Source organism: Brienomyrus brachyistius, chromosome 7, assembly GCF_023856365.1.
Source record: "Brienomyrus brachyistius isolate T26 chromosome 7, BBRACH_0.4, whole genome shotgun sequence".
NCBI lineage: Eukaryota > Metazoa > Chordata > Actinopteri > Osteoglossiformes > Mormyridae > Brienomyrus > Brienomyrus brachyistius.
This window is the reverse complement of record NC_064539.1, coordinates 30,290,412-30,304,660: the sequence shown is the minus strand read 5'-3', so window position 1 is coordinate 30,304,660 and position 14,249 is coordinate 30,290,412. Positions and strand designations below refer to the sequence as shown.

The 14,249-nt window shown below is 46.2% G+C and overlaps 1 protein-coding gene across 3 annotated transcripts; it reads left to right on the top strand.

The window, feature by feature from the left end:
• Nucleotides 1–145: 145 nt before the first annotated feature.
• letm2 (leucine zipper-EF-hand containing transmembrane protein 2) lies at nucleotides 146–12,744 on the top strand. Of its 3 annotated transcripts, none has more exons than XM_049020345.1 (11): nucleotides 146–421; nucleotides 915–989; nucleotides 1,222–1,678; nucleotides 2,289–2,432; nucleotides 5,398–5,535; nucleotides 6,304–6,507; nucleotides 6,883–7,002; nucleotides 7,793–7,912; nucleotides 9,170–9,271; nucleotides 9,392–9,454; nucleotides 10,189–12,744. In XM_049020345.1, exons 2-11 carry the CDS (start codon nucleotides 943–945, stop codon nucleotides 10,240–10,242), a joined length of 1,449 nt encoding a protein of 482 aa, XP_048876302.1. In that variant the 5' UTR covers nucleotides 146–421; nucleotides 915–942; the 3' UTR covers nucleotides 10,243–12,744. The 3 variants fall into 3 exon arrangements, with proteins under 3 accessions (XP_048876302.1, XP_048876300.1, XP_048876299.1); XM_049020343.1 differs by having other exon boundaries at nucleotides 147–274; XM_049020342.1 differs by having other exon boundaries at nucleotides 156–286.
• The last annotated feature ends 1,505 nt before the right edge of the window (nucleotides 12,745–14,249 follow it).

The following is a 14,249-nucleotide window of genomic DNA, read 5'->3' as shown; positions in this document are numbered from 1 at the left end:
CTGCAGTCGTTCGCTCCGCCTTTACAAACTGCTTCAGGATCAGTTCTTCTTCAGCCAATTGGGCTCGCCGAGCACCGTGAGCTGTACTGGGGTCGGGGGCTGGGGATTGGCTGCTCGCTGAGCTCGCATGATGCGCTACGTCACTGGCCTGTCAAGCTTGTTTGACCGGCAATAACCTCGTCAATAACAACGGGGCCCTGAGGCCGGCGGCGGCCCCTGTCAGGCTTCGGATTGGTACCTTATGAGACACCGCAGTGAGTTGCGGCTCTTATATGTGCGTTTTCAGGTAACTCACACCTAATTCAGTGTTAAAACGGAGGGGTAAAACTTCAGATGGATCGCACTTTTCACGGTGAACCGGCGTCTTATTGCGACTGAAAGTGCTTGTGCGTGTCGGAAATTTGACTCCGACTATCTTTAGGTGAGTTTGCTCCTTAAGATAAAAAATTAACGATTGAAACAAGTGAAAAGATGCCGGGAAAACAGCACTGAAGGGGTCTGTGTTTTGACCCCGAAACGTTATTTTCCTTTCGTTTCTGGAGATGCAGCTGCGGCGTTTATTTTCTCCCCCAGCTTTGACTTCTCCCAAATACGGTGCTGGTGACACAGAAGGGCGTAAAATGCGTTATTTTTTGCAATTTGTCCCTAGACCTTTGCTAGTCGCCTTGTCACGAAGCTAGTTAGTGTAACTACAGGAGGCGAATAAGTTGACTGTTACCCTGGGAGTGCTTACTGGCGATTTCGGCTGGAGAGACACGGGTTTTTAACATTAACCAGTGCCGCGGATATAATGCAATGTGTAGTAAAATCGCTTTAAAAAGAGGATCCATGCTCCCCCCCCCCTTTCCACCGTCAACAATATTATGGTGCAGACACTGGAGGGCGCTGTGGGCACTGAACTGTAATTATTTCAGGAAACGGGACCTGTGTCTTGCATGGACCATGGCAGTGTTCAGTTCTCAAGTGCTGCTCGCCGTGACGAGATCCAGGTGAGATCTCTTGCTGCGATTTGAATGAACAAGGCAGGTTTAATTAAAAGGATTCAGGCACAACCTGATAACTACCTGAGGTTTGTGTAGTGTAGTGTTTTTGGTCATTCGAAGTTGAACTTTGTCGTAACGCTCGTTATTAAGTGGTCTTGCTTGTATCTTCGATAATGCATCCCACCCGTCAAACTGCTGCAGTGTTACCGTTCCCACATTGTTTGCCTTTTGGTTACAGGGGGACCTGCTTGCTTTCAAAAAGGCATGTCCGCTTGAGGTTGCCTCCCACGGCATGTGTTCGGTACCACCTGGAAGTTACTACGCCGCCCGTGGGCCCCTCATGGTTATTACACCCCCTCCCTGTGTGGCCTCCCACCGGCTCTGGCTGCACGCTGACTCGTCCCCTCCACACTTCCTGCGCCTGGTTCCAGGAGGCTAAGGGGAAGCCAGCTGAGAGCAGCCCCACGCAGAATGACAGCCTTCCTCCTAAGGGTCCTGACCCCATCAGCCCTGCCCCTCCCACTAGCACTGCAGAGATGGTTGTGGCCAGGAAATCCCTTGGCCAGAGGGTGTTGGAGGAGCTGAAGCACTATTACCATGGATTCCGCCTTCTGGGAATCGACACTAAGATCGCCGGGCGAATGGTGTGGAGGCTTCTACACGGCCAGCAGCTCACCAGGAGGGAGAGAAGACGAGTACGGAAGCTTCTCCTTGCATTTTCATTGCTTTCACAGTAGCCCTTATTTAGTGACCCCTCCCCCCCCATTCTGATCGTTCAGATCAGTAGTAGTGATTTATATAACGAAGACTTGTGTAATAAACGTGTCGGACTTTAAACTTCAAAATGTCCCAGCACACCACCGACGTCCTTTTGCCTTGTTTATTCACAATGTTTCCTCTTTTTAAAAGATGTGGTTGCTGAGCTGTCCCTTTCTTCTCCACCACTTCAGTTCTTATCGCTTCCATGATTTACCAAAACGATAGTATGCGGCATGTTCTGCTAACCGTAGTTAATACTGTGCAGCCCTAGTGGTGAACTTGTAGATGGTGGAGCAGCTTCTTCCTTGGTCTGATTGTCCCGATATCACGTTTGCTCTTTCTTTTGTGTTGAGGCATAATTCTGAAGTTTGAAAGTTTGGTTATGAGACTGATTTGGTGTTTTTCTGATTTCAAAGTGTGATCTAAAGTGTTTCGGATGTGTCTGATATGTTCTTGTTGCATCAGTTGTCATGGTGCCCTTTTTACATTTTGTGCTGCCTGCTTTCTGCTGCACACTCTAACCCCAACCCACATCGTCTCCCCCAGCTCATGAGGACATGCGCAGACCTCTTCCGCCTCGTACCCTTCATGGTGTTCGTCATCGTTCCCTTCATGGAGTTCCTCCTGCCGGTTTTCCTCAAGCTCTTCCCTGAGATGCTGCCGTCCACCTTTGAGACAGAATCAAAGAAGGCAAGTCCAGGTTTCCACTCTTGCTGCCTGGCCTGTGTGGACACCAGTGTGACGCTACATTCACACGTGGCTTTATGGTTCATTCTTTGAAGCCTTTCATTTGAATCACAATCATGAACCAAGCTGATGTCATTTAGATGCTTTTGTCTGATGATAATATAGGGATTTAACACTAAATTAAAACATCAGGAAAATTAATGGATGAATAGATTTTTTTTTTATTATTATTAAATGGGCCCAAGATATTTAGTCAATATCAGTCAAATGTAACCTGTATCACAGGTGCAGAGCAAGACTGAACATGTTGTAACAAAACTACAATTATTCAGCTGCATCTGCTGAGCTGTTCTGCCATTGAACATTAAACTGCTCACTACAAAATCTGTGGATTATCTTGAGTAAACAGGTTGTGATTTCTGGTAAGAGACATTGCTGTTGAATTTTTCTGATGCATTTTGGCACTTCAAACAACACAGAAAGAATGCTATTCAGTCCCATTATATTCAAGAGAAGATTGGCATTTGTACAGCTCATATTTCCAAAACTTGGCAACTTCCAGCAGAACAACATTGGTTGGTAGATGACACTAACACCCCTGTAAAATGTATCTTTTTCAGTTTTGGGGTGAACTGCCCCTTTAAACAGTCAGGCTATCATTGCTCTTAATTTTGTTTCTCACACTGAAGTGGTAAAAACATTTGCCTGTCACCAAAATAAGTAACATTTATTGACTTATTTGACGGATAGGCCTGATATTCATGTATCACATTTGCTAACCTGGTGCTCTTTACATTCTTCAGATAAGTTGGGATGTTTGTCGCCGAGCTGCATTGCTAAGTTCGGCGTGTTTGCTTCCTTTATCTGTTATTTTAAATATCTTTTACACAAGCGTTGCTGTGCCTGTGGGTTTGCCCTGACTGTCAACAGCTTAATTAATGATTCCATATTTTGCTTTTTGCGTCCACTTTTGCTGACTAGCTGTGGACAGTTGGTGACAGCAGTTGTACTTGCAGTAATGGTGTCACAGGGAATGAGTTCTTAGAGGAACTATATAGTCACGTTCACTTCTCTGTAAATATCTGTTCTTTTTGTTATTCTCCTTGTTCTGATGTGAATGCCGCATCCCACCAATATTTATTAAAATTAATATTCATTAATATTTAAACTTTATGAATGTTCAAATTAGTGCCACTAGAGCTAAATATGCAACTTCTACAATAATGGAGGTTATCGCATTGGGTTAGGCTTTGGCACTGTTGCCTCACAACTCTGGGACCAGGGTTCAGGTCTCCTACATGTGTGTTCATGTCCTCCCAATGTCGTCGTGGAGTTTTCTCTAGTTACTCCTGTTTCCCCCCCCCCCCCCCCCCCCAGTCAAAAAACATGTGTGTGAGGGAATGCCGTGTGTGAGGGAATGCCGTGTGTGAGGGAATGCCGTGTGTGAGGGAATGCCGTGTGTGAGGGAATGCCCTGTGAGAGGGAATGCCGTGTGTGAGGGAATGCCGTGTGTGAGGGAATGCCGTGTGTGAGGGAATGCCGTGTGTGAGGGAACGCCGTGTGTGAGGGAACGCCGTGTGTGAGGGAACGCCGTGTGTGAGGGAACGCCGTGTGTGAGGGAACGCCGTGTGTGAGGGAACGCCGTGTGTGAGGGAACGCCCTGTGTGAGGGAACGCCCTGTGTGAGGGAACGCCCTGTGAGAGGGAACGCCGTGTGTGAGGGAACGCCGTGTGATGTGTTGGCACCCCGTGTTCCCTGCCTTGTGCCCTTAGCTGCTGGGATGGGCTTATCACCGTTTTTGAGTTGCAGATTGGGTTATTTTTCTGATCAGTAAAATAAAAGGAGAGACAACTAGCTTTGCTATCGATTTATTACTTAAAGAACGTAAAAAAAAAATAAACCAAGGAACTTCTAAACTGCTAACTAAATCTTTTCACTGTAACTCTGCATTGTACAGAAGACCGTAGAGCACATCCATCATTATATTTTTCTTATTTTTTGTGATCTCAACATAGCCAGTCTTTGGTTCACATGCATGCCAAACTTGGATGGGGAGTCCATACCGATCACAGACCCATTACACCACCATTACACCACTACCTCTCAGACTCCTGCTTGGAGGACCTGGATTCAGAACCAATCTAAGAGAAACCCCGAGGTTTCACCTAAATTGCCCAGATGTTTCACACAGGGCTCTCAAACCTCTCATTTCCCTGCCTAAAAACTAGTATACATACTAAATATTAATATAAATACTAATAACTAATGAATGCTTTCACGTTTTGAATTTCTTCTCGAAGCAGTGCTAGGAGTCTCATGCCTGCCATTTTCTTCTGTTTACTTATGTTTACTTGTGTTTTGTGTGTGTTACTTGTCAGAGGAGTTGTACTGGTGCCACATTGTGGACAGAATATGAATTGCACATTTCAGTTATTTGAATGAATTTTTCTATGCAGATCATATATATTAGAATCTTTTGGATATCTCCCATATTTGTTGCACCACTGCTGAATTTTGTTAAATATGGCTTGTTCAATTATTGGATGGATGGATGACATACATACATACATACATACATGCGTACATATATATACTTTATTAATCCTGAAGGAAATTCAGCGCCAAGTAACTCAAAAAATACTATTATAATTTTCCTCTCCACAGCTTTGCTTAAAGTTGTGTCTCTCCATATCTGATTGTTTTACTATTGCATTGTGTCTCGGCACATAGCCCCAGCACTGCAGTCATCCTGATTCCATGGTAACGGAGGCATCTCAAATGTAGAGTGGATTCAGAGTCTCCGTAGTTTGTGTGTCATCACAGAATTCAGGACCATTAATATGAGATGCTAGGAGCCGACTTGCTGGATTACTGTCGCCTGCATTGGCATGAGCGTAACTGCATGTTACTGCATGAATGATGTCAGTGTGGGTAAGTCAGGCCTCTGTCCCCCTCCTCCTCCCTGCAGGAGGAGAAGCAGCGGAAGTCTTTGGCTGCGAAGCTGGAGTTGGCCAAATTCCTGCAGGAGACCATCGCTGAGATGGCCCGGAGGAACAAGGCCCAGGTTGGAGCTGAGACGCAGCGGTTCTCCACCTACGTGCAGAAGGTCAGCTCCCCTGGTCTGCCTGTTTCCCTGCTGCCGGTGTCCATCCCAGAAAGGGGGGAGGAGTATGCGGCTTTTATTTTTCTGTGTTTTGGGGGTTAATTAACTTTCTCAAGGGTACAGTAGTGGGTTCGTCTTCGGAGTAGCAGTGGAACAGTCCTTTGTAATCCCCATCGGTATGTGCCATGCTCACCTTGGCTGCTCAACCTGTGGATGCTATTGTGTGTTTGTAGCCCCAAGTCAGAGACTCGTGCTGTGGGAGCCGAAAGGACACAGACACAGAGGACTGCTCCTTTATCTAATCTCACCTGCTCTTCTATTAATAGACTGTCTGGATTCCCGGTCATATGTGACCATATTTAGGTGGGTGAGGTGTAGGAGCTGGGATCCCGTGATTGTGCCGTTCTTAGGACCTCTTCTTAGCACCTCACACCTCTGGGATCAGGGTTCAAGTCTCCGCTCTGGCTCCATGTGTGTGGAGTTTGCATGCTCTTCCTGTGTCATTGTGGGGTTTCCACCAGGTAATCCAGTTTCTCCTCACAGACATGCTGAGATTCATGGAGTTACCAAATTGCCCATTGGGGGGGTGTGTGTGCATGTGTGTGAGTCTGCCCTCTGATGGGTTTGTGCCCCATCCTGGGTTATTTGCTTAGTGTTGCCCCTCCCCCGTGCCTGATTCCATCCCATACCCTTGGGATACCCCAAATCCTCCCTGATTGGAATATCAGCTAAGACAGGCAAGCCGTTGAGAGATGTGCTGTTGCTGTGCAGGTGCGGCACACGGGTGAGCAGCCCACCACCAAAGACATCGTGCAGTTCTCTAAGCTCTTTGAGGACGAGCTGACCCTGGAGCACCTGGAGCGCCCCCAGCTGGTGGCCCTCTGCAAGTTACTGGAGCTGCAGCCCATCGGAACCAATAACTTGTTGCGCTTCCAGATGATGATGCAGCTGCGCACCATCAAGGCAGATGATGAGGTCAGTAGGTTGTAGGGTCACATCCCCCCCAGATGGAGAGCATACGTGTGCTGGCCGTGTGCTCAGCTCATTGTCTCATGCATTACTGCTGTAATTTGCTCTTCACTACAGAATTAGACTTTATTTAGTTTATTAACTTAAGTCATCTATCATGGTTTTTATTTATATATTATGCACGAATATTTTTGGTTATTATTATGGGGGATGCTAAACTTAGCATTGAAAATGGCACGCATTTAAATTTCATTGTTCTGACTACATGAGCTACATGTTAAATGTGGTGAGCTGTGCGTTAACCCAGCAGTTTCGTTCCCCAGGTCACCAGAGGCCTGTGCCGTTTGTAACCCGCGGCGCTCTTTGCCGATGTGTCCGCAGATGATTGCCAAGGAGGGCGTGGCCACCATGAGCGTGTCTGAGCTGCAGGCGGCGAGTCGCAGTCGGGGCATGCGCTCGCTGGGCCTGACCGCGGATCAGCTCCGGCAGCAGCTGCAGCAGGTACGATCCGTCTAACAATCTGCTCATTCGAGCTTTACATACACAAAGGTGTTCTGAGGGCAGAACCAGAAATGATTGGTTCAGAGAGAGAACCAATCAGAATGTAAAGGAAGCAGGTCCAAGCAACTACAGGAGGCAAAACCAAAACATCTGATTGAATGGTCTGGCGTCTGACTCCAATCATTTTTCATTCTCCCCTAAGAACTTTTTTTGTGTAAGTAAAACTTCCATGAGCCTAACAATATGCCAACGATGCCTTGTTTTCCTCTTTTAAAAAGCAGTGTGGTGATTCAGTGGGTAGTACTGTCGCCTTACACCCCCAGGGTTGGGGTTCCATTCCACATCTGCTGTACGTGTAGATATTGCATGTCCTCCCCATATTACTCTGCTTACTTCTTTCAGTCCAAGGGTGTACAGTTCTGCTAACCGGCATCTCTGAAATCCCCCTTGTATGAATGTGTGTATCCCATCCTGGGTGTATCCTATCCTGGGTGTATCCTATCCTGGGTGTATCCTATCCTGGGTGTATCCTATCCTGGGTGTATCCTATCCTGGGTGTATCCTATCCTGGGTGTATCCTATCCTGGGTGTATCCTATCCTGGGTGTATCCTATCCTGGGTGTATCCTATCCTGGGTGTATCCTATCCTGGGTGTATCCTATCCTGGGTGTATCCTATCCTACGCCGCTTTGGTCAGGCTCTAGCCCCCCCCCCCCCCCACCCCAGCACGCTCGCATCCTGCCCCTCAGTGCTGCATGACCTGCCCTTTCTAACCATGTTCCTTCCCCAGTGGCTGGACCTGCACCTGAAGGAGAATGTGCCCCCATCGCTGCTGCTCCTGTCCCGGGCCATGTACCTGACGGACCTCACCCCCAAAGCCCCCGTCATCCCACCCGTGCCCAAGCTAGAGGTGAGGTGGGGGGGGGGGGGGCATTTTCCTCCTTGGGTTGTTCAGTTTCCTTTCTTGTTCTCCGCATGTGTTGAATCACTCAGCACGATGTTTCCCAATCCCTTCCTCGGGGATCTATAGACGGTCCACTTCCTTTGCTCCTGGAGCTGAGAAGGAGCAAAAACATGGACCGACTCTGCCCCCCCGAGGACTGGATTGGGAAATGCTGACTTAATGTATGATGGGGTCTGATCCGTGTGAAAAAAGGGGAGATTCAAACATAAACATGAAATTTCATATGAGATATTCTAATTGCTCTAATTAATCATTAATGGAGAGGGCAGACATCCCGTCCAGGGGGTCCCATGTGCCCAGTGTCCTGAGGTGGCACTGTGAGACTGCACTGCATGGTCCTGCACCATGTGCCCAGTGTCCTGAGGTGGCACTGTGAGACTGCACTGCATGGTCCTGCACCATGTGCCCAGTGTCCTGAGGTGGCACTGTGAGACTGCACTGCATGGTCCTGCACCATGTGCCCAGTGTCCTGAGGTGGCACTGTGAGACTGCACTGCATGGTCCTGCACCATGTGCCCAGTGTCCTGAGGTGGCACTGTGAGACTGCACTGCATGGTCCTGCACCATGTGCCCAGTGTCCTGAGGTGGCACTGTGGGACTGCACTGCATGGTCCTGCACCATGTGCCCAGTGTCCTGAGGTGGCACTGTGAGACTGCACTGCATGGGTGCTGCACCAGACAAGCAGGATGATGAATAAGAAAACAAATCCCTAGTGTGATATATTCATTCATCTCTCCATAAATCCTGGACTGGGACGCAGGGAGGCTCATGTCCCAGTCAGCCTGGACCAGAAGGCTGATGTCCACCCTAGATGGGACCCTGATCTATAGCAGACCACATGCATACATTCACTTACCCCCTGAGCTACTCTGCTTCCCACATGCAAACTGCCATGCAAAGCGATGGAGCTGCATAATTTATCCAGATTGAGTTATGACCAAAACAGGGCCCTGGTCTCCCCAGTCCAGGCGGGGTACCATGTTAATTATGTTTAATCATCACTGGGATCCACACTTAGCCTGGCTGCTCACTTAGGACCAGTTTGCCTTGGGTGACTCTACCCGGGGCCGTTCCCCCCGAACAACAGCTCCTGGGATCATAGAGGTACACGATGGTGAGAGTGTCTGGGCTTAGCCTTACAGAGTGGGTGAGGAGATGGGTCATCCAGGAGGAACTCAAAGTAGCTTAACTTCCCCACCCAGGTTACCTCGGGCGCAGCTAAATCCGACCCACTGGTCCAAGCAGAGCCCCTGTCAGCCAAACTGGACATGCTGGTGGACCCCGCTACAGTCACCAAGGACAAGGTGGGGCTGATCCATGATAAACTGCTCCTCAGACTCGCTAGGTCGCGTAGGACCAAACCATTTTATATCACGGTCTTATCTATGGTTTTATTTAACCATGTTTCACATTATGTTCTCCAGGCAGAGGAGATCTTGGACAAATCAAGTTCAGATGCACCACCAACAGCTGCACAGGTCATACAGGTACCACTGAGTGGAGGGTTTCCGCAGTCATAGTATTGTTGTTTATCTGAAAATGCAAAGACTTCTGGTGTGTTTGAGTGTTAGTTATGGGAAATGATAACCGGACACAGCTAACTGAAGCCACTTTCACTACAGATTAGCAAAACAGTATTTTAGTTATTTGTTCTCATCTCTTCTCTCTCTCTCCCATGGTTTGGTCTGGAACTCATATTATGGGGTTTATCTTTCTTGGTCTTACTTTTTATTTATTTATTTATTTATTTATTCATTTATTTTGTTAATATTTTGTACAGCATTTTGGTCATCTTCGGTTGTTTGTAAATGTGCTTTATAAATAAAAATGTACTTACTGAAAAGTCATTAAAACTGATATCCAAACCAGATAATGGTAACTTTTGATTGCCCACACATGCTGATCCTAGATCAGCACAGGCAGGAGTGTCCAGGAGTGGCGCTCAGGTACTAATTAGACTTATTAAAAATTGAAAACTGAGTGAAGTTAGTTTTAATGGCTGCTGCTTTTTTTCTTAAGCAGCTTTTATTTGACAGCTGAAAGATCAGCTGAGTTACTGCCTAATTGTTCCACTTTAGCTCATAAAACCAGTGTGCTTTGCAGCCTTGGCGGAACACTGGAAAATCATCACATGAGCTCAGTGTAGTTTACTGCTGAAAGTGATCAGCTGGTTTTGGGTTCGGATCTCGATGTTCAAACTCATCTTCTTGTGCATTTTCAGGTGAAAAATGCAGAAGCGTCCCAGAAGTCCAAGATGAGTGCCAATGGGGTCTAACATTCCCGGTGTCGGCTTTGGCTTTTCTCCACACGTTCTGCGGGAACAGAAATGCCCTTCTAGGTGAACTGAGTGCCCAGCCCATCCACGGACCCCTCCCCAGCCCAGCCTCGGACCCCACCAGCTCCATATGATGCCGCACCAGATGCACGGAAGCAGCGAGGAGGCGGAGCTTTCCACTGGGCTCCTGCCTCACCCTTCTGTCCCAGCAGAGTGGACTGTCCCAGCAGAGTGGTCTGTCCCAGCAGAGTGGTCTGTCCCAGCAGAGTGGACTGTCCCACAGTGAAAGACATCTGACCTCAACCTGTCACCGTTTGCAGTCCACTAAGAAAGGAACTGGGCACAGGCACCTTGGAGACAAATTCCTGGTTGAAGGCAAATTCCTGGTTGCATCGAAAACCTCTGAAATCTCTTTTTAACAATAATTAGATTGACTCCTGGCCACAGAGCCATAAATTGTATATTTGTAAATACTTTGTAAATGAAGGCTCCTTCGTCCATCAGTATATTATATTCAAAGCAGTCCGTGGCAAATTTGGCCTACAGTAAAGACCTCTTCCAGTTTCAGACCACTCTTAATATGATGTAAAGCCGTAAATGTAGTATTTTTAAAGATTAAACATCTATTTGGTCTCCGGTGAGGTGTGCTAGCTACACCCTACGGCACTAACCCTAGATGAGTGTATGGTGTTAATATCATCGCACCCCCCAAATTACTTTGTCTGGGGGTCGTTTTCAAAAGCTTTTTCTGGCCTCTACCTTCCTGAAATGTTAGATTAGTAGCTGGGTGAAGAAGGGATGAATTTTGCTACAAATTCCAGATTCAGTTTTTATATAAAAACAAGCTAAATTTATTTCGGCATATAAAACCATAGTGGTTTGAAAAAGCCTGCTTGCCTGCATACTGGTAATTATTCCTGCTTGTTAAGTAATATCCCAGTGACTAATTAGATCAGATGTATACATCTACTTGTAAATATCATTGTCCAATTTCTGGAAAACCTTTGAAAACTTCAGATATGTTGTGGTTTCACACCATTTCTGTCAGTATTGTTTTTTTGAACTGTAAAAATATCTGAATCTTCTGCTCAGATGCCAGCGAGCCGCAGCCAATGCTGTCCTAAGAAGTTCTTGACCCATGTGACTGTGTGACGACTTAATCTACGTGTGTGTAGTAGAATATTCAGATGATGTTAAGCTGTATTTAAAAGCTGCTGATAGCGTAAAACAGGGATGCTCCTTATGCTTGAACCTCCCAATTCTTGGTGGATGGTTCATCTCGCTCCTTGTTTTACGCCTCGTCAGGGATGGGGAACCTGGTCCATGCAGGACTGCTGTGGCTGCGGATTTTTGGGATGTCCTCTGTCAGCCAATAGCAGAGCGTCCCCAGGACTGAAGCTGAGAACCAACTGCTTGATTATTGCCAGATTGAGAGGTTGTCCCAAACCCCCCCCCCCCCCCAGCCCTCCATTACAACAGGTTCCCCACCTTGCACTATGTGGTCCCATCTTCACTGCCCCAATGTGCCTAACATCAGCTTTGGCTGTGAATATCTTCACCGGTCAATTCTAGCCATGCCACCTGCGTAAATGTGGTTTTCAGATGTGCTCGGAAACTGCGTACTCTTAATCTGACGTCCCCCATTCCCATACGGAATTATGGCAAGATATCGAATGTATTTGATTAATCTGGTTGGAATATTTTCTGGTGCTGCAGTGTCACCTCACACCACTGAGGTTCAATTCCCATCTTTGTCCTGGCTGGATGTTGCACTGGCATCCCATCCGCAGTGGCTGGTACCCTGGCCTTGTGTCCTGTGTGTCTTGGGATTCCAGGTTGCCCAGCGAGGGATTGATGGCAGTTAATATCTTTCTTCCGGCCTTTAGAATATATTTTATTGGTTTCATACATGCCTTCCTCCCAGAGCAATACATGCAGTGTGAGGCCATGTTTCCAAACACAGAGGGAAGGTCTCAGGAGTTCATGCACTGTGTTCCTTGGTTTGCCTGCTGCTCTTTCTTCCAGCCTTATATGACATTAAGCCGGTGTTTCTCAGCCCAGTCCTCGGGGACCCCAGACAGCACCGTTTTGCTCCCTCCCAGTTCCCAATACACGTGTAGGAGACAGTGTTCATGGTTTGGTGTGGTGGTAGCTGGGAGTGAGTGAAAATGTGGACTGTCTGGGTCCCGCCAGGACTGGGTTGAGAGAGCCTGGTTTAAGTGATTTGTGTTGTTTAGCTGTTACTTTGAAACAACACCTGCAGAGGGGAAGACCCACCTGCAAGTGTCCCATTACTACCTGCCCAGCTAATCTCTGGGGGGGGGGTGATATCTCAATACCCACAAGGCCTTTCTATGCCATTGTTCAGTCAGTTGCATCGCAGATAAAACACTGCACTCGTTCTGTGGAACTGTTTTGTAATTCCACCTCTCTTGTGTGCGTTGAACATTATTTTTTTACATCTGGTGAGCAAGAGAAATGCATTAAAAAAGAACAAACAAATGACTTTTCTCATGATTCATGCTGTTGCATCAAGAATGTCCTCAGCTAACTATTGTTCATTCTAGGAACGTTTACCGAACGTTATGTTCAGAGATAAGTACGGAGATGTTCAAAGTGTTCAGTTATCCTGATGTTTTTCCTGATGTTCCCAGAATGTTATCCTACTACTACAACTAAGAATGACAATGAGGAGCCTGTGAAGGATGCAGAACAGCGAGCAGAACTATTGATTTGTTCCTCTAAAATATTCGAGGCTAGACGACGATTCCACAGCATTCACAAATAGTCCTTTCATAAAATAACATTTTATTATGAAAGAATTGTTCAACAATATTTGTGTTAAAAAGAGGATCAGATAACATTATTATTATGCTGACATTGACAGAACCTTTGTTCAAATATAAGAATGTTCTCTGCCAGCTTCAAGAAGATCTTTTCGTTAAGTTCTGGGACCAGAATTCCAGAATATTCTGTATTACTGCTGCTTCCTTCTCGGCTTTGTTTTTACTAGTTTTTTGCTGGTATTTTTGAGGGATCTAGGATATTCGCACAGGACTTAAGGACCCCAAGTTTACTTGTAATCCTCTTGAGAACTTCGATATAACGTGTTCCCTGCTCACAGAGAATCTTGGCATATTTGCCAGAGAATTATGTTCCCTGTGAACTGGATCAGGTTATGTAGCAATAGCATTTATAACAAATGGGGCACCAAGTGTCAAGGGGCTCGTGTTCGTGTGCAAAATGGATCCTGTGCCACAAAATACAATATTTAATACAAAATCAAGTAATACGTTGCTGCATTTTGTCCACAGAAAGGCAAACTCCTGCTGCATTTTGTCCACAGAAAGCATACAGACTTTAACTTTCGTGCATAGAAATCCAAAGGAATGTTCCGTTTTGTTCACAGAATTAATATCAGCACCTTGCATTTCGTGGATGAAAGAAAAGTTATTTCATTCACATAATGCAGTTATTTTATAACTAATTACACTAAAATTTATTTTGTGTACAAAATGTATTTTGTGAATGAAAAAAAGTCATTTTGTCAGCTAAATAATTTCACTTCCGGACTAAATTCATTCATGAATGAAAGAGTGGCGTTTTGTCGACAAAATGTATGTATCATCAACTAAAATTAATGTTGTGTAGAGAATGCATTTCGAGTGTGATAGGAAGTAATTTTTTGGACAAGATTTACGTTATGAATGGTGCACGGTTGTTTGTGGAAGAAATTCTGTCTGTGGAACCGCACAATGCATTTCGTCATTTACCGAGTCACGAAAGGCACATAGTAAGTTCACGCCTTTGGGGGGAGTAGTACCTCCCAGTGACCAGAAGGTGGAGTACCGGCTTTGATGTAGCAGACTTGTGTAATTCCGTTTAAGGTTAATAAAAATACAAATAACTCCTGGGCTCATACGTTTACACAACGAAAGTTCAGATCAGACACACTGGGTAGCCTGCATGTAGAATGCAGCAATAAAATGGTGAATATGAATAGATTA